General features: G+C 38.6%; 2 protein-coding genes across 2 annotated transcripts in view; one reads left to right on the top strand and one right to left on the bottom strand.

Annotated features, from left to right (window-relative positions):
• The window catches only part of LOC114662772 (alpha/beta hydrolase domain-containing protein 17A), a 30,292-nt gene extending 5,461 nt beyond the window's left edge, over window positions 1-24,831 (bottom strand). Inside the window, exons 1-3 of the mRNA XM_028816429.2 lie at window positions 24,376-24,831; window positions 8,869-9,196; window positions 7,829-8,023 (exon numbers count right to left, since the gene is read on the bottom strand). Of these exons, the coding sequence (XP_028672262.1) occupies window positions 7,829-8,023; window positions 8,869-9,194 (521 nt within the window). The 5' untranslated portion in view covers window positions 9,195-9,196; window positions 24,376-24,831. The remainder of the gene's footprint in view (window positions 1-7,828; window positions 8,024-8,868; window positions 9,197-24,375) is intronic.
• Window positions 1-25,855, top strand: part of ap3d1 (adaptor related protein complex 3 subunit delta 1) — a 1,136,182-nt gene that overhangs the window by 151,991 nt on the left and 958,336 nt on the right. The window lies entirely within an intron of this gene.

Raw genomic sequence — 25,855 nt, 5'->3', positions numbered from 1 at the left:
TTTAACAAAATAAAACAGTAATTACAGCATGTACAAAATTTCAGATACCTTTCAAATTACTTTATAATTTAGGACTAGTTAAAGCCTTCAATTAAGCAAGGTGAAGTCAATTCCAGAACTGAATAAACAGTATGACCCCTTTAACCTTTCAGGATGTTGTGCCTACTCTCATCAACCCTGTTCTTCTCTGCTCTTAAGTGGATGACTGAAGACTTGAAATTAAAAATAACCGACTCTTAGTGCAGCAGGGGAAGGCTATAAAGAGCTATGTAAACTTCAAAATTGGAATTTACATTACACCTTGCCTGATGAAGGGACCTTAGCTGCCTCGAAAGCTTGCATTTGTAATCTATTTAGTTAGCCAATAAAAGGTGTCATTTCACCCCACTTCCTCCTGTACCAATCTATGGCTAACACGGTACAACACTCTACTACTGCCAGAAACACTAAGAAATAGAAGTTAAGGACAAATGTTGAAGTTAAGCACTTCAAAAGGACAAAAAAAATCCTTGAACAAGGTACTCATAAATGCAACACATACCTGTATGCAATGTAGAATCCACGTATGATTGCAAAGAATGTAAAGAAAGGTTTTGTTGACACCAGAATGGTGGTCTACAGTGCAAAACTGCTTTCATAAAAATTAACCAAATGAAAAAATGTTAAGAAGGAAACCAACAAACTAGGCAAATGCTATTCAAGTGTGTTATAACAATGCCTCTATAAACTTTCTAACATTGTCCTACATGTATGAATCATTATTTGCCAAAAACTACATAACAGGTGACGTCTTTATTTAAAACCGCCACAGACATATACACACACACACACACACTCCACACCATTCCATCTCTCTATCATGGGAGTGGGTTATTATGCTTTTGGTTATATGAAAGACAGGGGCACATGAAATATAGATGCAGGTAGAAAGAAAAAATGCAATCAACCAAGGTCATAAAGTCCTTAAAGTCCAACTAATATCCCAGAGTCAAAATAGAAACAGAAGATGAAAGGAAGATATATTATTGAAAAAAACACCATTCCAAAACATACATTAAAATTAAGTACCTTCAGGAATAAGAGTAAGGGTATCCAATGGTCGTCACAGTGCCTAGATCTATACATTATTTCTGAAAGTAGTAGGGAGGTCTCAAACAAGTAGTGCATGAAACAGACCCAAAAATATCAATGAAATAGAAGAACATAGTTGGGAATCCTAAAGCAAGAACAGACACCCTTTTAGCTGGCTATATGAAATGCTTGAAAGCTGTTGTTTCTGCCAGAGGTGTCAATATATTGAATCAAAAGGTGTCTGAAATCAGCATGCCACATTCATGGTTTTAATTTTTCTAAATTTAAAGAAACAAGTCAGTTTTTAAAACTTTTTTTAAACTATTCATTACTTCTGAGAACTTCGTGCTGAGCAAAGTTTCAGTAAAGCATACTATGTAACCTGGGCGCCCCAGTTTTTCTACACATTTGCAATCAAACCAAGACACATGTAACTCACCAAGTCAGAGGTGTTTGATATATTGAGTAAATGTTTGTATCATGCACATAAATACTGAATTACAAGAGAAATGTTCTTTGTACTTTATGAAATTATCTATTTCATGCAGGAATTGTACTGTACTGAGTATTGTTTCACTGCAAATAGAAAGATGTACAAATAGGCTATCAGTATTGTCTTGCTCCACATACTAATTTTCTCTGTCTACAGATATACAGTACAGTCAGGTCCATAAGTATTTAAACAGTGACACAATTTTCTGAATTTTACCTCTGTACACACCACAATGGATTTTAAACAAAGCAATCAAGATATGATTGAAGTGTAGAATTTCAGCGTTAATTGAAGGGGTGTAACAAAAATATATGAGCGGTTTAGAAAAGACAGGCATTTTTATAGATTTTCTGGGGCTCAAAAGTATTTGGACAAACTAAAAGTCATAAATATAATGATCATCTTCAATATTTGATTGAAATACTTTCAGTCAATGAGTGCCTGAAGTCTGGAAGTATGGTCGTCTCCAGATACTGGGTTTCCACTCTAGTGATGCTTTGCCAGGACTTTACTGCAGCGGTCTTCAGTTACTGCTTGTTTGTTGGACTTTCTGCTTTCAGTTTTGACTTCAGTAAGTGAAATACCTGTACAGTTGGGCTAAGGTCAGTTGATTGACTTTTTGTTGAAAGGCACTTGGTTTGCTTTTGCAGTGTGTTTTTGGCTCATTGCCTATCTGTACTGTGAAGTGTTTTGCAGCATTTGGCTGAATATGAGCAGATACTACATCCCTGGACACTTCAGAATTCATCCTGCTACTTCTGTCAGCAGTCATATCATCAATAAACACATGTGACCCACTCCCATTGGCAATCATGCATGCCCATTCCATAAATGGCTTCCAGCATGTTTCACAAATGATGTGGTATTCAATTTATCATGAGCCGCTTTGTCACTTTTCCATACTGTTTTCTTTCCATCATTCTGGTATGTACTGATCTTAATTTCATTTGTCCAAAGAAAACTGTTACAAAACTAGACAGGCTTTTAAAAATTGTTTTCAGGCAAAGTCTAATCTGTCCTTCCTATGCTTGAGGTTTACCAGTTGGTGGTAAACCCTCTGTCTTTACTTTCATGAAGACTTCTCTTGATTGTAGACTTTGGCAATGATAGGCCTACCTCCTGGAGAGCGTTCTTGGTTTGGCTAAAGACGTTCTTCTTCACCAAGGACAGAATTCTGTAGTCATCCAGGCACAGTTCTCTTCTGTTGTTGTCCAGGTCTTCTGGTGTTGCTGAGCTCATCAGTGTGTTCCTCGTCTTTACGAATGTACCATATTGGTTAATTTGAACTCTCCTGGTGTTTCTGATGTTTCTCTCTAAAGGGTTGTTTTGTTTTCTCTGCCTAATGATGGCCTCTTTTTACTTGCATGGGCAGCACTTTGGACATCATACTGAGCTTCCAAATGCAAATTCCACACTTGAAATCAACTCTAGACTTTCTACCTGCTTAATAGTTAATTAAATAATGAAGGCCCTGCTCACATCTGGCTATGGAACAGCTTGTCAGTAAGTTGTCTAAATACTTTTAAACCCCTGAAAATGGGGGACCATTTATAAAAATGTCTGTCATTCCTAAAGGGCTTATACTAGCTTTCTGTTAAACCCTTTGAATTAAAACTGAAAGTCTAAACTTCAATTATTTATTAATTTCAAATTCAGTGTGGTGTCATACAAAGCCAAAATTATGAAAATTGTGTCACTGTCCAAATACCTATGGACGTAACTGTATTTTGTATAGTTTTATTGGGAAGCCGTATTTGAAGTGTAGAACTCATCTGTGTTGCAGTAGGTTCATTACATTTTTTTTTTTTACTTCTCCCATTTTCATTAACCCTTTCAAGCTGACTGGAATTCTCCCATTTGTATTAAGCCTTTCAAGCTGACTGAAATGATCATATTAAAACTTGAAAATTATAAAGCACCAGTTGTACAATAATATAACTTAACCAAGGGAAACATTAACTGGGATTGTCATCTGAACCAATAACAGGAATATTTCAATGGAATGATGCAACAATTATTAGCACTGCTGCCTCCTAGCTCCAGAAGACTGGGTTCAAATCCCAGCCCACAATTGTCTGTACTGTATAGAGTTTACAGAGTGAGATTTACAGTTATACCCATGCACTCATAATGAATACAGGGGTAAACACTTCAAATCTTAAAATCTGTTACCAGCTCCACATTTTCTGGTTTCCTTTATTCATTAATGGCTTCCTGCTTATGCAATAACACTGAAACTGTGAAGCCAACAAGTTAACAAATGCTTGTTGTTTTCAAGGCACATGATGCTACACACACCCCTACACTGATGCATTAATCCAAACTCTCTTGCTGTTCAGTCACTGTCATATGTTGGTGGTCATTCAGAACCTATTATAAGTAGTAATACCTGATGTAACAAGCAACTCTCAGATACTGTAAATGCTGCAGTAATATATCAAAGATGAGCAATTGTGCCTATTGGTTAAAAAACAAGAGCCAACTGAAAACTGAACACCATCCTCGCCCTCTGTTTTCAGGAATGGGCTACAATTTACTGTTGTCAATGAGCGATGAGTTACTGTAAGGTTTAAGTTCTTTTTCACCTTTTGAACCCATGTCATGTGTCCGGCATTGTAAACGTTTTAACTACCAGTCTGAGTCTATGTGGCGTTGCTCCTCAATTGCACCGTTATTGTGAGGCGTTTCTTCTGAATTTGTGGGATCATTTAATCAAGTACTAAAAACCATCCTGCATTAAAAGCACATGTTTGGCTTAGGCTTTGCAGATTTTTGTTCCAACCAATTTCACTATTAGTGTGTCATTTCTACCTTTAATTGATCTCACGGTTTAATAAACTGACTTCTATTATCTTGTATTTTGCTTTGAGAAAAAAAAAATAAGATTTACATTTATAACAAAAAAAAATTACTTGAAAACTGCATTTTTAAACTAAAATGATCTCTGTCTAGACTAGTGTTTTCATATTGTTTACAAAATTATTACCTCCAATACTAAAATGACTGAAAACAGATATGACAGATTTTCTCCAATACTGAGCATATGTGCATCCATAGAAAAATCTTTGAAGGGACGGTAACACTGTTAGCCACAAGATGTATCGCAATCTGTAGTGATTGATAAATGTGAATTTTGCACATATATGCAGCATTCAAACTGTACAAAACACAATTTAGATGCATACAGGTAAGCAACACAGTGAGAGCCACGGAAAGCAACTCCTCTTTTCTCTTATGTTGAAATATGGTTTTCTTCTGTGAAGGGTGACCAATCAGGGAAGGTGACATTTAATAAACACGAACCAATCAGAGCAAGATTACTGGAATAAAGTTTCTGTCTCTTGGAAAACCCTGAGCGCTCCTGTGCAACTTTGTGACCCAAGCATGAAAATATATAATCCCCTTGACACATATTTTTAGGAAGTCACTACACACTGGGGAAATTCTGTAGGACTGGAAAATGGCAAATATTATCCCATTATATAAAAAGGATGACAAGGCAGATCTAAGCAACTATAGGCCAGTAAGCTTAACGTGCATCACAGGAAAATTATTGGAGGGAATTATTAAGGATATGATAGAGCAACACATGGCAAGTACAGGAGTTTTTCTTATCATTCAGCATGGGTTCAGAAGAGGGAGGTCATGTTTTATTAACATTCTGGAATTCTATGAGGAAGCAACAAAAGGGTATGATACAAGTGGAGCTTATGATATTATTTATCTGGAGTTTCAGAAAGCATTTAATATGGTGCCATATGAGAGGCTGGGCATCAAACTAAAAGAAGTGGGAGTCTAGGGTGATGTTTGTAGATGGGTACAGAAATGGCTGAGAAACAGGAAGCAGAAGATGATGGTGTGAGGAACCTTATCAGAATTGGCTGATGTTAAGAGAGGTGTTCCACAGGGGTCAGTGCTAAGGTCACTGCTATTATTGTTATATATGATTTAGATAAGAATATAAGTTACAAGCTGGTTAAGTTTGCAGATGACACACTGATAATGGATTGTTAGATAATCTGGAATCTGTTGTATAATTAATTACAGAAGGACTTGGACAGCACACACTGTTGAGCAGATTTGTGGTAGCAGATTTAATGTCAGCAAATTACTGATAAAGTATTACACATAGAAAGTAAAAATATGGTGTTTGAATACACAATGGGAGGTCTGAAAATCGAGAGTACACCTTATGAGAAGGATTTAGGAGTCATAGTGGACTCTAAAGCTATCGACTTCCAGACAGTGTTCAGAAGCCATTAAGAAGATTCTGTTCAAATGGCAAATGATGTGAAAAAGGAAAAATACCTCACGTAATTTGTGTTGCATAATCCTCATGTCCGTTACCCATTTGTATGCTCAAAACTTGCAAAATGTCAGTCAGTCATTATTCAACCCACTATATCATAACACAGGGTCACGTGGATCTGCTGGAGCCAATCCCAGCCAGCACAGAGTGCAAGGCAGGAACAACTCCCGGGCAGGGCGCCAGCCCACCGCAGGGCACACACACAAACACCAAGCACACACTAGGGACAATTTCAGATCGCCAATGCACCTAACCTGCATGTCTTTGGACTGTGGGAGGAAACCGGAGCACCCAGAGGAAACCCACGCAGACACGGGGAGAACATGCAAACTCCATACAGGGAGGACCCGGGAAGTGAACCCAGCTCTCCTAACTGCAAGGCAGCAGTGCTACCACTGCACCACCGTGCCGCCCACTTGCAAAATGCATTCATTTTTTTCTAAAATATTACTAATACTTTCAAAATGCAGCATATAAGATTAACAGGAAAGACTCATTCCCACAATACTATGAAGTGAAGACAGAACTCCTGATGAATGTATGAGGGAGGGAAGCAAATCTTCAAACACACAGTATTATGGGAATGCATCTTTCCTGTTTATCTTGCATGCTGTGTTTTCCAGAAGTATCAATAATATTTTTGCAAAAAAGCTGCATGCATAATTTAGCTGATTCCATGTCTGCCCTTCTACCTATTTTGGTATCATCTTGTTAATTCACAAGTGCAAGGCACTGGATACTGCAATAATGGGATATGGGAGAATAAAAACAGTACACTGTAATTGTTTTGATAAATGAAGTAACAATCTTAATATTTTTAGAATAGTGCACGGTTTATACATACACTACTAAACGTTTACAAAAACCATCTACTGTGTGAACTTTAACTTTCATTGCAAATACTCTGGAAGATACAAAGCAGAGATATAGTATATACTGCCCACAATCGGGGCTCTGACAAAAGTTAAAATTTGAACTTAATGCCATCAAAACAATTTTGAATGAAACTATGAAGCTTAAAGTATTAATATTCTATATATGTATTACATCTTCATATTTACCCTAACTGGCAAATATTTTTTACATCACATGATTCACCTTTTACACTAGCTCAGAAAAGCTGAAGCTACAACAAAGCAGGTTGCCATTATGTAAATATTGAGATCTCTTGATAAACGTAGTGCCAAACTCAACATGTGTGGCATCAAGTTTAAGAGATGCAGGCACTTAGTGAAACACTGTGCTTTTTCTGTTGTTACTAATTCAGTTTTATTTGACATACAACATAATGATAAAAGCATATTTCCGGAAAAAAAAAATCAAACAGCATTCTTGTCATTGTACCATCTTATCCATATGGAGAGTAACATGTGTATGGCTCGATGATCAGTGTGTGACACACTGGAAGAAATCTGTGTCATTTTAAGAAATTGTACAAAATAGTTAGTGTACAGGAATTGTCCGTGACAACTGCTGTCTGCCACCTGCTTCTCATTTTTCTGTATATATGCATTATTTACTGAGAAACCTGGGTGAACTGTATTGAAATTAGAACATTCAAGCACTCAAAAATGAAAAAAAAAAAACCTACAAGCTTATAAAATCTAGTCAGTATAAAATGCAAAGGTACTGAGTTGTTTACAACTAGCTTTCTATCAATGGTGAAAAACCATACTCAACTATGAGGTAAATACAGAAATAATGCAGATTTTTAGTTATGACTAACGTAAAGGTGTTGAATAATAATATGTTGCACAAAAATGTTAAATCATTTTAAGCAGAGACAAAATTACTTGGTCAGCAATTTTTTTAGTTACCATAACCTCCCATTCCTACTGAAATACAACTTTGCAAAATCTGAATTGCTTGGGATTCACTTGTATTTTTTAGCCCATTAGAAGGTAAAATGAAAGGCCTTATAGTTCCAACAGTTGGATACCTGCCTAGTAACTCACCGAGTACGCAATGCCTGCCAGGCAGCATCAATATCAGAGTACAGGTTCTTCTCGGAGGGCTTGCCTGTGCTCACACCATAACCAGAGTAGTCATAGGAGAAGATGTTACAGTTGATGCGGGTGCCCAGGCCAATGTAGAAGCTGCTCATCTGGCCAAGGTCTACAGCATTTCCATGGGAGAAGAGCACGGTGAACCTGAAATTAGAAGAGTGCAAAAACGAATATTTATGTGGTAAAGCTTTACTGTTTGTTCCATCTTGTTACATGGCAGATCAAAGTTTTGCTTTATTCAAGTTTACATTTTGCATTATGTTTACATAGCACAATGAAATTCTTACTTGCATTCCCTCCACAACCTGGCAGCAATAGCAAAATGTGAACACAATGACAATGAATACCATATCACAGGCTAAAAACAAAATTAGACAGAATATAAAAGCACACATCAGGGATGCTCTTGTAGTCATCTGTAAAAGTGGTTGCTAGATAGACTTACTACTTCAAAATAATAGTCAGTGAATTTAGTGGTATAAGTGACAATAATAGTCTTGTACCATTTGCTATAATGGAGGAAGGAGAAAAGTGATTCTGTAGGATGGCAGAGTACTTATATTCTTCTTCATTGTCTTTCGGCTGCTCCTGTTAGGGGTTGCCATAGCGGATCATCTTCTTCCATATCTTTCTGTCCTCTGCATCTTGTTTTGTTACACCCATATACTTACTAATACTTTTTTGCCTTTCAAAAACGGTGTGTATTATATATAGTATGTCCTGGAAAAGAGGTAGCCGAGTGCCAGTAACATTCTGTGCCAACTTTACCACATTTGCAGTGTTTTGTGGTCCCCAAGCAATAATAGGTGCCATATCAGGATATAATGTAGCCAGTGAGGAATTACTCCACTGTGCGCCCACTGAAGTTCATAAGCATAAAAAAAAGACATTAACGGCAAATACTATTTCACAGGTCATAACAAAATAAAAAAAAACCCCACAAATTTACAAACTATGACTAGCTGGATTAGTCAAAATCACCAGCTCACCTAGCACTGGGTGCACAACGGATGTACATGCACCCAATACGATTCCCACGGTTGGAACGGGTCAAGAAGACCTCAGTGCTGTCCAGTTCACGCTGAGAGTATTGAAATTCAGCACGCTCTGTCAGATGAAGTTTCCAGCGCATCGAGGTTTCAGGAGTTCGTCCTCGCAGGGAGGTGCCACTGCTGCTTGGTGTGGTGGCCTCCAGATCAGGAAGAAGAGCATAGGTAGGCTCAGGTGGTAGGAAAGCCAGCTTGGCAGCAATACGACTGGGGCATGGTGGACAGCAAAATAAGCAGCACAGCTCGCTGACAGACAGACCGTTCATTTCTGCAAGAAAAATAAGCAAAAAAAAAATGAATAGGAAACGCCACCAAGAAAATGTAAGCATGTTAAGCAAGAACAGAAAAATCTCAATGGGACAGATATTCTAAATCTTTCACAACTGAGGCTGAATAAAGGAAATAATAACATATTAGATAAAAGAAAGGGGATCACATGCCAGTCACTAGGACACAGATATTTACCTCCCAGCTGTTTACTTTCTTGTTAGCCAAACATTACCCTCTGCAATCCCAATATATTGGAAATTATTTACCAATCCACCTTGTCGAAATGGACATTTTCATGCAGTATGCCGGTAGGGTGCCCTTTCAAATGGTCATTGTTGAGCCTTCAACACCTAAAATTGCTGCAGTTACAACCAAGACCAGGAAGCAAACCACTGAATTATCCTTTATAAAAACTTTACAAATAACTGAAATTGTGCTGTTTATGGGCAGTGTGAAGGATACAACAAACCATAAAAAATTGTAAAGGAAGGCATACGGAAAATGTAGTTACAATATTCAAATTTACCCAGCTGAACAATTAATTACAACAATCTTGATCAATGGTAGCCTGGAACAAAATCCAAAACCCCGTGGTCACACAGTGTTAGAAATCTACAACCCCCACAACTGCCCAAGCTGTCATAAAATAGTAAGGATTACAACATTAGTTGGCGAAGGATCATGAAACCACAAAGAGTATGTTTGCTGAATCTATAAAAAGTCTTTAAAAAATGACACAGCTGCAGAATCATTTCTGTGTGTGGAAAAAACTTACAGCCAACATAAAGTGTCTGGCATAGGTTGCCAACAGCTGCAAAATGCAGACTTCGCAAAACATAAACAACAAGTCTTATGTGGAAACTTGGATAAGACCAAAGCTCAATGATCTGATTATTTTAGCAGTAATGCAGTACTGCACCCAACAAATTTACTTCCAATACAGCTGACTTTGGCAAAAGTTTTCCAGTTGTTTAGTAATGCTTTTTTTTCCCTAAAATTACTACTTTGCACCTGGTAAGATGATGCCAAGTCAGCACAGCATCACAACAGCCTGTGGCTAAACTCAACAATCCTTTTCTGAACCCCCTGATTTTTAGTTTATAATTGTGTGGAGCTCAATCCTATTTCATATGCATTAGGCACAACATTAGGTGCCAGTCGAACAAAAAAAAAAAGAAAACAAAACTCCCCTTTCAATCTAGTAGAAGTAAATACATATACATTCTTGTACCAACTTCGCCCTATTAGGCAAATGGCTAAAGACATAATAAGACTACTATGGCATGAGCAAGCACGAGGCTGCATCCCACCCTCTACAGCAAGGGTCCCTAGAGTGCCCGTGTGGGCACTGCTTTCTGTTCCAAATTGTTGCAATTGAGGACTCATTTCCTGTCTTTAATTCAGGCCTTTGCTTAATCACTCCTCATTTCTGCAAGACAGTAATAAGCCTCAGTGGGTGATCTACTTCTGAAAGAAATTCAAAATGTTCAACGTTGTGACCGTCCCACTCTAACCATGCTTGGCAACAGATTGATTAGTTTACTGGTGTCACATACACATACAGTAGGTCTCAATTTAATTAACTTTTTACTTTTAAAAGTTTAACTCCTAGTTTTTTTTTTTAAACCCTCTCTCTAAACAGTTCTACTTAAAACAAACGTTAAAGTTAAGCATAACTGTCCCCCCAACTCACTAAACTATACATGAACTTGACCTCTAAGCAGGAAGTGGCCATTTTAGCCCGCGATCCAATTTGAAGTAGTCATCCAACATATTACTTCCTGTGTAGGCACTCCAAAGTGTTCATCCACTATATTCTAGTGTGGAATATGTTTTTTAAAACTGGCTTGTAATGGAGACACATGTGTACCAGTATACCAGTAGATAATTATGTTTTTTTCAAACTGTTTGTATTAGTGACTAAAGTTGATTTCACATTACATGACTCCTAATCACTGGGTATGCTGACCGCAGTTACAGATCTTGTCACTAGACCATATTGATTTAAATGACTGAAAAATCACTGCCCTTGTCACCTTTACCAGATGAATGACAACCATCCAGCACAGCTGTGTTTGCCCCTTATTCCAACAGCCAATAGCATGCTGTCTATCTGAGTTGATTCTGTATGGGGTTAACAGGTACTGCAAGTTCAGCCGCAATCTCTGCCCTTTTTCCCCTCCTTATTCCATTGTGGTACGTAAAACGCAAGACTACAGAAGCTGAGAGAGGACGTGCAATATCATTATTTTTTAAAATTGTTTCCTCAAGATAATGGGCTAACTATCGAGATCTCGAGACAAATAATTTTATCGAGAGCTCAATAAAACAAAAGATATTGTTTTCTCGAAATTATGAAATAATTGTATCTAACGTTTAATGTTTAGCTTATTGAAGCAACGTCCTGTTTGAAATGAAAGAAGAGCAGGACCGTATTGATCAGCGAGTCACATTTTTTTTCAATCAAGGGCTGACGTAAGATGAAATATGTTTATGCCTCAGTTTGGAATATAATAACGTTAGTGTCTGTCATTTAAGAAGATTTTTAGCGAGGCTTCAGCTGTATACGTGTCGCACGAGCCTGGGCCAGGAGAAAAGGTTAAGTTTCGTTTTCTTGAGATCGCGATAACATTATTCCATTATCTCGAGAAAACATGGTTCGTTTTCTTGAGACCTCGATAAAATTAGTCTGTTATTTCGAGGAGACAATTTAAAAAAAAAAATAACGATATTGCACGTCCTCTCTTGGCTTCCGTACAAGACATCAGACAGACAAGTTTCTTTTGTTTGCAAGGGCCAAAACACTTGTGTTCCTTGTTCCTCATTGCTGTATTATATGCATTTTACTTCCAGATGGGCATTCATTGGTTGTCAGCTGTTATGCAAACAGAGCTCGTTCCATGACAAAATACAAAATTAAACTTGTTTGATTTTATAGAAATAAGTTGTGTACTAGATGGAGTGACTCACTGGGTATGTCACATTACATGACTAACTTCATGGGAGCGCACCCTCAACTACCTCTAACTTGTTAAGATTATATAAATGAAGGCAATGATTGAAAAATCGCTGGAAAACTGGAAAATGTGATGTTAGACATCCATCCATCCATCCATTTTCCAACCCGCTGAATCCGAACAGGGTCACGGGGGTCTGCTGGAGCCAATCCCAGCCAACACAGGGCACAAGGCAGGAAACAATCCTGGGCAGGGTGCCAACCCACCGCAGGACACACACAAACACACACCAAGCACACACTAGGGCCAATTTGATGAATAAAAAGAAAACAACTGCGGGAATCAAAAATGTCCTATAATGGAAATTACTAAATAACAGAACTATGCACTTCTTAAGATGTTATTTTAAGATCTGTTAATGTGTATTAAAAAAGCACACACATTATAAATATTAAAATAACTAAAGCATTCTTGTGAATAAAACCAAAATAAAGTTTTTGTTTTTAAATCTACACATAAGGAAATAAAAAAATAATTAAACTTTTGTCACAGGACAGACTAGTCCCCAATTGAAACAACTTGAGAAAGGACATCTAGAAGCCACAGTTTGAGAATTGCAGCCATGTGGAATACCCCAAGTTCATAAAAGGATGCAAGCAAATACACCCATACACACACCAGAATGTACAGATATTCCGTGTCTCTCCAAGAGAAGTTTAGGACTAACAGCAAACTTGAGACATACTAACAGTGAGGCATCAAAGCTACCACTGATGCTAGCAATCCATATTACTAACCGAGAATGGTAAACCAGATGGCATGGACACAGGTACACGGCGATGGGACCATGAGATGTACTGCGCAGGCACGTACAGCTCAACTAACGGAAATAGCAAATAAAACAACCGCCATATTGTGAGTGGCACTACTGCGGAGTGAGGTTAGGAATAATGTGCTGCTTGGGATTGTACAAACCGCTGAACGCTTTACACCAAATTCAAACACAATACAGCTCAACGATACACACACGAGCCCACCTGGATAAGATCAATGAATGCAGGCGCCTACAACAAGCGTCAGAAACTGCGGAAGCAAAGCAGGCACAGGTTAAGACACTACGGGGTCCGCAAAGGTCCACAAAGATAGTACGGAATATATAAGAGCACACCGATCAATAAAAAATCAATCGTGTAAAAGCACATAGTACACACAAATCATGTGCTCTCAGCGCATAGAAAGCGTATAAGGACAATACGGAGAATAGAGACCCAAAGCCATTGGAGAAAAAAAAAAGGCAGATAAGAGATTATGAAAACAGTGGAATTCGAAAGGCTCAAACAAACGATGGCATGATACACATGCAGACAAAGGTACAGAATATGGAAGCAGTAAAATTCGAAAGTATTGTAGCGTCCCACCCAGGTTGAGGGCTTTTTGGTTTTAAGTGACTGTTAGGTCCGATTGAGGGAAGGCGGAGTACAGCACGGAGGACTGATAGCGGTGTATTGATTTCATGCGGTAATAGGGGGAGCGTTGGAGAGGGTGCTAGAAAGTTGTGTTTGGGTTTAGGAAGTCAGCGATTGTTCAGGTAAAACTTTTGCGACACTTTGTCATGTCAGTCACTACAGTATCAAAAAAAAAGATAGAAACGATTCAATTACCGCAAACAAAACGTGATTAATCATCACAACCTGAAGAAACAACTGGCAATACAACTAATGAGTTTACACGTTGTTGTCAAAGGGGTCAGGTTGGACTACCTCCTTTAGATGAATATCCTGAATATCTACGGATGTTTCTAACTAACAATGTACCTGAAAGTAAAAACATTATGGACTGCATTAGATCCTACAATATTTGCTTTTGCATCTACCGGGGTAAATATCAGGCCACCAGCTGGCAATGGCCCATACTGCTTTCACGTATGTGGACAAATATTACAACGGATTGGAACACTGCTCCCTGAGCCAAATCACAAACGCAAATATGCACAGATCTACGTGTTAGATCCAGATGATGCACTCTATCAATGATTTTACTACAAATGTTGTGTATAAAGAAGTATTCCAATAGATCCTTCTAATGTGCCATGCTATGGGTTCTTTACTTCCTTTGTTCGTCATCTACACCTTTACAATTCGATATATATCTCATACATTCATCAATGTCTTTCGGGTTACCCAACCCCGGGGGGGGTAGGCGAGCGAAGCGAGCAGGGGGCGGAGCCCCCTTGTATTTTAATAATAGAAAAAGCTACCTTTGTCAGTTAATAATTAACCCCCTTCCCAGTTTTAAATGTTCCAAACACGTTGAGAAGCAATATACATCAAGGTATAAAACTAAAACATAGCCAGCAGCTTTAATCAGGAGGCTGTGTAATGTTTGAATAATTTATCTTTACATTTCAACTCAGGTGTCTTGGTGGTTAGTGTAGCTGCCTCACAGTTCCAGTCTCCTGCATTAAAATCTGGGCCTTAGCTCTATCTGTGCAGTCTGCAAGTTCTCTCCATGTGTAAAAAGAGTCTCTCTCAGACCAGGCCTCCTCCTCTCATTGCTCCATGGTCCTGTCCAGAAGCTTGCATGGCCACTGTAGGTGTTTTCAACGGTGAACAGGGGTCAGCATGGGTACTCTGACTGATCTGTTTCTACTACGCCCCATACACAGCAAGCTGTGATGCATTGCATGTCCTGACTCCTTTCTCTGATGTCCATCATTACATTTTTAATCAATTTGTGCTACAGAAGCTCTTCCGTGGGATTAGACCAGAAGGACTAGCCTTTACTCTCCAAGTTTATCAATGAGCTTTGGGTGTCCATGACACTATTGCTGGTTTATCTAGTGTCATTGCTTGGACCACTTTTGGAAGGTACTAACCACTGCCTATCAGAAAAACCCCATTAGACCTGCTGTTTTGGTGATTCTCTGAACCAGTCGTCTAGCCATCACAATTTGGCGCTTGTCAAAGTCACTCAGATTTTTATAGTTACACATCACTTTCAGGAACTGTTTACTTGCTGCGTAATATATCCCACCCCTTGACAGGTGTCATTGTAACCAGATAGTCAATATTATTATCAACCACCTGGCAATGGTTTCAATGTTATGGCTGATCAGTCCCTCTCTCTCTCTCTCTCTCTCTCTCTATTACATACATACATACACATATATATATATATATATATATATATATATATATATATATATATATATATATATATATATATATATATATATAGTGGCAAGTGGCTGGTACCCAGCCGGGACACCCAGAAGGTCCAGAGGAGGGATCACACCTCCTCCAGACCACGAGAGGGCGACCGCCCTGGTGGCTTTGGGGACCACGGGAACAGAGCTTAGAAGCTCAACCCTATAGGGGCCCATGGTCACCGCCAGGGGGCGCCCCGATGCCTGAGGAGCCCTGGCCCTCAGCAGGAAGTGCTGGGGGGAACAAGACCAGGGACACCTGGAGTGCTTCCGGGTGCACAGCCGGCAGTTCCGCCACACCAGGGAGTGCTGGTTGGCACTCATTGGGATGCACCTGGAGCATGTCTGGGTGATTATAAAAGGGGCCGCCTCCCTCCATTCGATAGCTGGAGTCGGGAGGAAGAAGGACAGAGCTCGGGAGGAGAGGAGTAGAGGCAGGCCAGAGAGGAAGGCATTGGTTGAGAGGCCTAGACTTTGGGGTGAAAGTGGGTTGTGTGCTGTCACTTTGTAAATAGTATATAACCCAACGCCTGTCTGTCTGTCTGCTGTTCATGAGAGAACTATTTAACAGATTTAGATCGGGTTTTTTCTATAATTTGCTTGAACATTCCGGTTGATTTTGCGACTCCTCTCATCGCATTGAGTGTTATAGTTCGATTGTTGCACCGATTTATTTGTGTGAATCCGAGAGACTGGCTGCAGGCCAAGGGGAGGGGACGGCGGGACCATCCTCACTCATGTGCCAGCCTCCGTTCGAGTCGCTCTGCCTCTCGCCACATATTGGAGCGTACCTTGCCTCCACTTAGCTAGCAATACTTGTCTGTTCAGCAGACATTATCATCTAGAGATTGTTAAAGAGTAGCATTTGATGTTTTTGAGAGAGAGAGAGAGAGAGAGAGAGAGAGAGAGAGAGAGATCAGAGCTACATATGTTTTAGAGGGTACCTGCTCATTGGCAGAGATATCACGGCCACATGCTCTTCTCTCCACACGGGGGACGCTCTCCCATCAGAGGTGAACACGATCAGATACAGTGGCAACAATTGACATTGGAGCTTATCTACCTTCCGCTTGGCTAGAGATACCTTGCCAACTGTTTACATTTTTGGAAAAGAGATCACAGCTACATTCTCGTCCTTGATAGCAAAACAAAAAATAGTGTATATCAAGAGGCCCTCGGATACAAAAGCAATCAATATAAATTCTTCTCAATACAAATTAAATTTTTTTTTTAAAATTTTTAAAGTTTGTCCTGTTTCACTACTACATGGGTGGAGCCGCAGGGGACACTTAGTATGTATGTAACTATTATATAAAAAAATCCTGGGACGAGACAAGACTTTTTTCAAGAGATTTTTTCAAGTCCCGCGAGATGAGACTTTGGCCATGAGATTTTTTTTAAATCACGCCCTGCGCTCAATCATATTTAACCACGCACACGGTACTCTTACCTCTCATTCATGTGAATGCTTTTGACAGACACAGTTCCTGCTCTCTCAGCTCTTATAAATTTTAACATTTTCCTCACTTTAAGTCCCCAATTAAAGAAGATGTATTATGTCCAAATCTTATTGAAGAATTTAATCATGAAGGGTTATCAACAGTAAAAATGAGTACACGTGCAATCCTGGCACCAAGAAACGATGAAGTCAAACAAATTAACACCAAAAATGTCGATCGGTTTCACAGCAAATTGGTTAAATGCGTATCAAAAGACACTGCTGAAACAGTTGGTGGTGAATGTGCAGAAGATGAAAACATCAACTTACAATATCACAAAGAATATCTACAATCGTTAACACCATCTGGTCTTCCTCTGCACAAATTACTATAGAAAGAAGGATGTATCCATGAAAGGTAATATAGTACATCTTCCACAGATAACATAACACAACAAAGGAGATCTTGATACAGTATGCCATTCACTAATAAAATGTAAACAGTTTCCTGTTTGAACAGCTTTTGCAAAGACAATTAACAAATCTCAGAGCCAAACATTCGAAAAAGTCATTTTATTTAATAGAGAGAAAGAAACGAAATTCAATCATGGGCAATTATATGTTGCATTTTCGTGATGAAAGTCCAAACACAGAATCAAAAGTCAATGTGATATTGATGAAAATTTAATAAAAAAATTGTTTTTACTGACGTTTTACAGTAAAAGTGTAAGTTTAAAAAGTATTTGCATGTTAATTTCAAAGCCAAACAGAACAAAATCATATTATGCAACGAATAACTAACGCAACATGAAACACAATTTACTTTCAATTTTTACGTTTCACTATTTTTTAATATGCTTAATTACTTGCTGTAATTCCCATGAAAATAATCTGTATAAATTGTACATCCTCATACACAAGCGGAAGAACCACAAAGAGGCTATCGTGTAGCGCAGGCCCGGGGGTTTGCGAGCAAAGCGAGCAGGAGGAAAAGCCCCCTAGTATATATATATATATATATATATATATATATATATATATATATAAAAAATTAAAAAAAACAGAAAAACTTTAATTCATAGAAGTACTCAGACCCTTTTCTGTGGCACTCCAAATTTGGTTAGGTGCATTCTGTTTGCTTATCCTTGAGATGTGTCTAGAACTTGGCTGGTGTCCAATGGTGCCAATCTGAACTGATTGGACATGTTTTAGAAAGACACATACATGTGTATAGTGTTTAAGATCCAACAATCCACACTACATAAACCTGTAGTGCAGCAACGATCCGGGCAAGAGCATAAAACCATTTCTGAAGCTTTGAGTGTTCCTTGTAGCATAGTGGCTTCAATAATTATGAAACAGAAAAAGTTCAAACCACCGGAACTCTTCCTAGAATTGGCTATGCAGCCAAACTAAGTAACCAGGCAAATTGGCCATACAGCCAAACTGAGTAACCTGGCAAGAATGGCCTTGGTGGGTTAGCTGACCAAGAACCCAATGGTCATTCTAACAGAGCTTCATAAGCAGAATCTTTCAGATATTCAACCATCTCAGCAGCACTCCATCAATCAGGGGTTTATGGTTGAATGCCTAGACAGAAGTCACTCTTGAGTAAAAGGCACATTACAACTTCTTGGTGGATGATTTTTTAGTATGATACTAAGAAAAAAATTGAACACTTTAGGCAGAACTCCAAGCACTATGACTAGTGAAGAGCAGGCACTGGTCATCACCTACCTAATACCATCCCTGCGGTGAAGCATGGTCGATGCAATTCAGCAGTAAAGATTGGGAGACTGTTTAGAATTGAGGAAAAGATTAAAGAAGCCAAATAAAGAGAGGTCCTTTAAGAAAACCCGCTCCAGAATTCATGCCACCTCAGAATGGGGTGGTGGTTCACTTTTCAACATGACAATAACCCGAAGCATACTGCCAAGACAACACTTAAAAGTGGCTCTGGGACAAGTCTCCAAGTGTCCTTGAGTGGCCCAGCTAATGCCCAGACTTAAACCCAACAGAACATGTGTGGAGAGACCCTAAGATAGCAGTCTACAGCAGCTTCCCATTCTGTCTAACAAAGCTTGAATAAATCTGCCAGGAAGAATGGGAAAAACTGCCCAAATCCAGGCATGCAAAGCTTGCAGAGACATAAGCCAACAAGACTCAAAGCTGTAATTGCTGCCAATACAGCTCCTAAAAAGTACCGAATTAAAGATGTGAATACTTATATGATTGAGAAATCTCAATTTTTGAGTTTTAATAAATTTACATACATTTCTGAAAACGTTTTCACTTTGATATCTTGGGTTTTTGAGTGTAGATTGGAAAAATGGCAAATTTATCTATTTCAAATTAAATCTACAACACAATGAAGTGCGCTGAAAAATGAAGTGGTCTTAATACTTATACACACACACAATGTATACTTTTTGTGTTCTAATGTGGAAATGGTGAGAAAAATAACATGTCACAGTTGTGCGGCAGGAACTGGAGCAGTAAAACATTCAAGAAGCACATCTCACACGACTATGAAAGTTGTTTTTTTTTTTTCACTTTACCTCATATAACTTCTGAATTTGGCTTTTGGACAGTAACCCCTGCTTTGTTTTTATTTTCTGGGATTTCTGCCAGAATTCTGCACGAAATACATTTTATTGTGTGACACATACTTAGTGCGCTAAGCTTTTAAATGCCAGATAAACTACTTCATTTAAATTGTATTTGCTATGCAAAGTAATAGCTGTATGTTAGATAACCGTTTAAGCTTTTGTTTTGTGTAACCAGTTAGCAGATATACTGTATGTTAACAAGAGGTTGTCTTTAGCTAAAATAGTAACATTTGCTTGCAACAATCAACTATTTTACTAACCATCATTTATTTAATCTGTATAACCCACCAAGGACACAAATTAACTAGAGACAGTTGAAAGGGTATAGTTCAAGCAGGTGGGACACAGCTAACAAAGACAGGCAGCTGAAAATAAACATACTGAAATTAATAAGATATGATACACAATCATGGCATGGCTACTTAAAATAGTACCGCAAGTAAACAAATGCAGACAGACAGGGGAGTCACTGAGAAGGAAATACAAAATAAGAAAAAGTACTTCTGCTTTAGAAGAAGAGCTAGAAGAAGTGGCCGGGGAGAGGGAAGTCTGGGCATCTCCACTCAAGCTGCTGCCCCCGCGACCCGACCTCGGATAAGCGGAAGAGAATGGATAGATGGATGGACTTCTGCTTTAACAATATGGATTTTAGAAAACATAACATTTCTGTACTGCTGCTACTGCAAACTGCTGCCTTGTGAAAAGAGACATCAGTGATCACCTCAACCTTTCAGCTACATTCAAATGCTTTTACTTTATCAGCACAAGTGTGTGCACCACTCCCTTCTTACTCTGTTCAATATCGGCCCCCTGTTCCTCATCTTGTCTGCTTTTCAGTCTTGAAATGAGACTTTAACATTGTATCACCAATGTACCTATATGTCCTTAGCAGATTAAGAGAAGGGTACAGATGGCAACAAGCTCAGCAGTTTACTTATTCACAGCTGCCTTCAGCGAAAAAAGGATTGAAATGACCCTTACTTGAGCTGAACCCAAATGTAATTAAGAAGAATCACACTTGACAGTTAAAATTATGTGTAAAAAAATTACAAATTCATGAAAAAAGTAAACAAAAAGTGAAGTATAACCACCAGACATTTCCAATCTATTAGATATTTTAAACAATGCACTTCACTTCATTGATCTTTACATAGCAAACACTAACCCCAAAGCACGTCACACATACTGAATAAGCGGTCTTACAGGTGTCTACCACCTGTCTAGCACATGGTGGTCAATGTAGGGCAATCAAATCATATTTTTGTGTTATACAGGATAGTGCTTAAGGCATTAGAATACACATTTTATTAGACGAAAATATTCAAAACATACACACACACACAAATATGTGAATCTAGTTTTTCCTTCCAAGGTTTTTTTTTTTTTTTTTTTTTTTTTTTTTTACACAGATTAATTACAGGATTTGATTAAAAAATAATTTTGTAACTAAATATGTTGTTTTCCGATTTCTATATTTAGCCTGTCAAAGAAATGCCTCCAAGTATGGGCTATACTATTCCAGGAAACTTGTTTGTCAAGAATTTTACATTAGTATTTCCTTGTAAATAATTGCTTTAAATTATGTATAAAACTACAAATGATGCAAATGCACTGATGATCTTCTAAGTAGAACACAATGTTTCCACACATGACAAACGTTTTTTAAGTGGGTTTGTTGTTTTGTATTCTCATGTCACGCTAGAGCATTCCCGGCCTAATTCAGGGGCCTTTAGATGTCAGTGTCATTTCAAATTGTCTTGTACTCTGCCCTACTCTTGTGCCTATAAATACAGCTGGTGTCTTGAGACACACTTGACATCCAAGTTCAATACAAGTCCTGAGTCTAGGTACCTGATCTGTACAGCTTTGTTCTTGTCTGAATCCCACTTGTTCAAACAGCATCTTCTTCATAATTCTGTCACCCAGTCTATTGAGAATTAGCCTCTTAAGAGGTTTATAAGTTGTTACTCAGAAGAGATATGAGCTTGCAGCTTTCAACAAAGACTCTCAGTTTTCCTGGCTTCAAAATTGTCATTATTTTTGCTTTTTTAAACACTGTGTGTAGCGTGCTGGATTTTAAAATATATGAGAAGAATGTTGTCATCCATGTCAAGCAGCGAATAAGAAATTCATTATAAATGTAGTCAAAACCTGGAGACTTTATGTTGTCTTTCAAATTCTGAAAGACTGAAGTTTATGGTACAGTTTGGAGGGAAGGATTGCTGTATCAAAGAGAGACACCTTATTTGTAGAGGGGTCCTTTGTGTTAAAAAAAATCTTTTTTAATGATTGTACTCTGCAACAGTAGACTTCTTCTCATTATCATAGATGAAACAATAACCAAACAAAAGAAATTAAAGAACAGTCAACTACCTCAAGGCTTGGTGCTTGCCCAGTTCTTTTTCATTTATATATTGCTGACATACCAGCGACATCATCTAAAAAATTGGCTTATGCAGGCACAAATCTGTAGAGACCACAGAACAAATTTTAAAGCAGATCTTGAAATTCTCTGAGGATATCACCACAAATAGAGCTTGATTTCAAGAGGAAGCAAAACCTAATGTGCCTGATTCTCACCTAAACAATGAATGGACAGTCAAGAATTTGGGGTGTATGCATGCAATTCAAACATAACCAGACACTAAAATTCCTACACTCTGCACTTAATAGGTAGGACTTTGTCCTATAAGCAGCATTTAAACAAACATGACTGGCAATATTTAAACAAGCAACAACATAATAAATACAAGGTATGCTGTACTACACTGGGCAAATATTCCATAACATGCTGCTGCTTGGCAATGGGTTTTATTTATAACCAGTAATGGCGCACTGCATGATAACGTGCAGTGAATACAGTTGACTTGAGCATTCATAGTTTTCATCCTCTTTCTCTGTACGTTTCGCATTCATTTGCTCAGAGGTTGATGTGCTTGCTGCTTCCTGAGCAGCTCTTCTTTTCTCCACTCTAACAGCCTGCTTCTTCTCTTCTTTCGTCGGCATCTTTTCACGTTAAAACTGATTTAAGTCAGTGTTTGTGTTGCAATTATTTAGTGCGTTTTCTTTAATTTTTCACTTAAGTGTTCAATCTGCCTCAAGAATGATTTAAGATATGAAGAGGTTGGGGAAGTGACTGCGAAGGTGGTAGGGATGAGAACGGTGCCCATACACATGCGCCGCACGGCCGCCCTGCTGGCCACTGCCAAGAGTTGATTCTACAATAAAATAAAATTTAAATATAAAGAGGAATAACCCTGGAGGTCAATCATCGTCCTGAAAGCGGATAGTAGACGTCACGTGGTATACATGTACCAAATTTCAATAGTTCAAATGGTTTGCGAGCTACAGGAGATTTACGGTAGCGTATTATATATAAAGACATGGCAGAATATGGCCAAATGGCCATCAATGTTACTGAAGTTGACACCCAGCTTAACAGACCCATGCACATTTTTGTTGGCTGTATTAAATCTTCTCGCACCGTTGGTCTACCAATTCTTAACCATATTCCTTACCCAAATCTTTGAAGACAAGATGCCCTTCTTTGAGAATATGAGAAAGTGGTGGAAGATTCCCAACTACCGACCCATGAAGACAATTTGAGTGCCTCCTCCAAGATCAAAATCGAGATGACCAGCAATCAAAACTACCCGAACATTTTATAAAGATAGCTTCAGAATGCTTGAGAAATGGGAAGAATCATGGACCCACACTGCATCATCAGTTAAACACGATCACATAAACATCAAAAACCAGAGGAATTCGACTTTACACATCAGACCTGGAAAAACCACAGAAACGACAGAATACGGCAGGACACAATATTTGTATGTGTGGACTCGCTCTACAAAGATGGGCAGTTAACTAAACTTTCTTCATGTTGTCCAAGATTGTGAAAGAACAGCAAAATAACAGGCCATGGAGATTTGCTTACACTTCCTTCAGCTGCAATTGAATGAATTAAAAATGTAAAGCTTAATTTGTGATGTCTCTTTTAGATAAGGAGATAGTGAAGGACTACATCAGCATGCATCTATCTGCAAAGGATAAAAGATTAAAAAGTGATTGCGATGCTGAAAAGGAAAGAAGGTTAAAGACTCAACATTTTGGCTGTATAGCCATCATCAGGTGTGCTGTTTGGGTCCTTAATCTTTTCCTTTTCAGTGTGAAAATAACCTTTAACCTTTTTTCGTTTAATTTCAGAGACTTTGCATTGCTATACAACCTGAAGTGCTACCAGTATGTTTAAACACTTTTTCCTGCTAAATTTTACATTGACTTTTACCGATTTGTTTGTAATATTTCGTATCACCCATGTGTATTTGCCACATCATAAATAAAATACTGTTGTGTTTCTTTCCAATGGTATTTTGTGTGCTTAAAAAAAAAAAAACCAGGAAGCCTGGCAATGGGAGATTACATTGCCTCAAAAATGAACATGAATAATTTCGTTCAAATTAACAATACAGTATATTGATTCTGGATTTTACTACTCATATTGTAGAAAATACATCTAGGAAGTAATTAAACCGAGGCATTTAGACAACACCAATTCACAGGCAGGGTGGCACCTCATAACTCAAGTTAAGAAACCCATGGTGTAAAATACTCTGTTGGAGGGTATCTCATGAAAGAGGCTACAAAAAAAAAAACCGAACACTTCACTAGTACCACAGGTTTTTTGAACGCAATCGGTGATAATAGTGAAGTTGTCCAATTAACTTTGTGGTCAGCCAAATAAAGGTTGAGGACCCAAGCATTTTATATTACAAATGACACGGGTAATAAAACACTGCATGAAACTGATTAAAGCACGCTACACCGCCGTCAGAATAAACGTCATTCCCTGTAATCTTTACACAGCTCAACTAGAGACGCAATATGTAAGGAAACTATCAATCAAGCGCCTTCATGCAATTCCTGGAGGCCTGCTTTTACTTAATAGGAAACAGAATTGGCTCGTACCTGCTAATTCTATGGCCGGTCAGCCGTTGTCGGAAAGAAGCCAAAGGAAGGTCGAGTCTGTCGTGCAAAAGGCCACAGGCTGCAAGCCGTTTCTCCCACTTTTCTTTCACTCTGTAGTCTGCTGAATCTACAGCCTGCCAAACAACGCGCCGCAGAGGCCGGTATCCGCCGTTTACTTCGGCTCGGCCCGGGAGTTAGCGCAGCCGCTCCAGACGGTGCCCATGATCGTGGACCGATGCTTACAGGCATACAGTGGAATTTCTATCATAATGCTGCTCGCCGGCAGCCCCACAAATGTGTGGGGGAACTTAAAAGAGTGAGTTAAAAGAATGTGTCAGTAAAAATCTGTGGGCCACAACCGTACTACTTCGCTCGTAGTGCCCGTCCGTCCCAGATCTAACAAGTCTGGAAGCCACTTCTCCTCCGGCCTGCCGGAAGTGTCGTGAGTAGGAGATGACGTAAAAGGGGCTGGGACTTGTTAATGATTGGAAGTGTAAGACAAAACATGCGAAAAGGTGGAATGAAGCTTGTCAACATTTTTTAAAATAATAATATGAACTGAGAAGCGGCCCCTGTAAAAACGTCAGGGGAATTTTTTGTAATAGGTTTTATCAATAATTAAAATACATCAATCAAAGAAACAGTAAAAGTCAAAAAGATAGTCGATTAAACAATGGCAACTGATTGTAGAAATGTTTACGCAGTATAGTTTTAAAAATATGTTTAATCGTTAGTAGTGTTCAATTTTAAATGTGTACTTGTTTAAAGTCTGTTTGAGATTATTCATTTTCAAAACCCATTTATCCTGAGCAAGTTCGCAGGGCAGATGGAGCCTAACCAAGCATTAGGCACAAGGCAGAAAGAATCACTGGACAAGGTGCCAGTCCATTGTAGTGTGAACAAACACACACACACTAGGGCCAGTTGGTACAAGCCTTGAGCACGATCTTGCCTGTATATTTCTCCAACATGGATGAATGAATGATATATCCTTCCATTATTAAACACATAATTCCATTTTATGGACACACCGAAGTTTAAAGGGATACTCCACTGAAAGTGATGTTTTTTATATGCTATTTCATGTAGTGTGTAATAAGAGCTAAGAAAAATCTTTAACCTAATGTTTTCATGGGGAACACAGATAAAAAAAAAGTTTATAATACAACTTATTGTAGAATGGGACCCGATAGGATGAGTTGCAGTGTGCCGTCAACTCGGGATGATGCTGTGCTGATCTCATCTTAGCATTGTTGAATGGTATATCGGTACTGAAAAAGTACTGAAAAACTGAAGTTTTAAAAAAGGTACAGTACCAGCAGTTTTTTACTTTTGGTACTGGAAGTAAAATGTAGATTTAAAAGACCTCATGCGCAGTACTTTGTTCTCCACTTTATGGAGATTCCTTAGGGGACCCCCAACAATACACTGGAAAATTCAAAAGGGGAACTGCAAAATGCAGGAAAGTATTGAGGCATGT

This window comes from Erpetoichthys calabaricus, chromosome 12 (genome assembly GCF_900747795.2).
Source record: "Erpetoichthys calabaricus chromosome 12, fErpCal1.3, whole genome shotgun sequence".
Classification (NCBI taxonomy): Eukaryota; Metazoa; Chordata; class Cladistia; order Polypteriformes; family Polypteridae; genus Erpetoichthys; species Erpetoichthys calabaricus.
The sequence above is the reverse complement of the archived record's forward strand: the minus strand, read 5'-3'. Positions and strand labels throughout refer to the sequence as shown.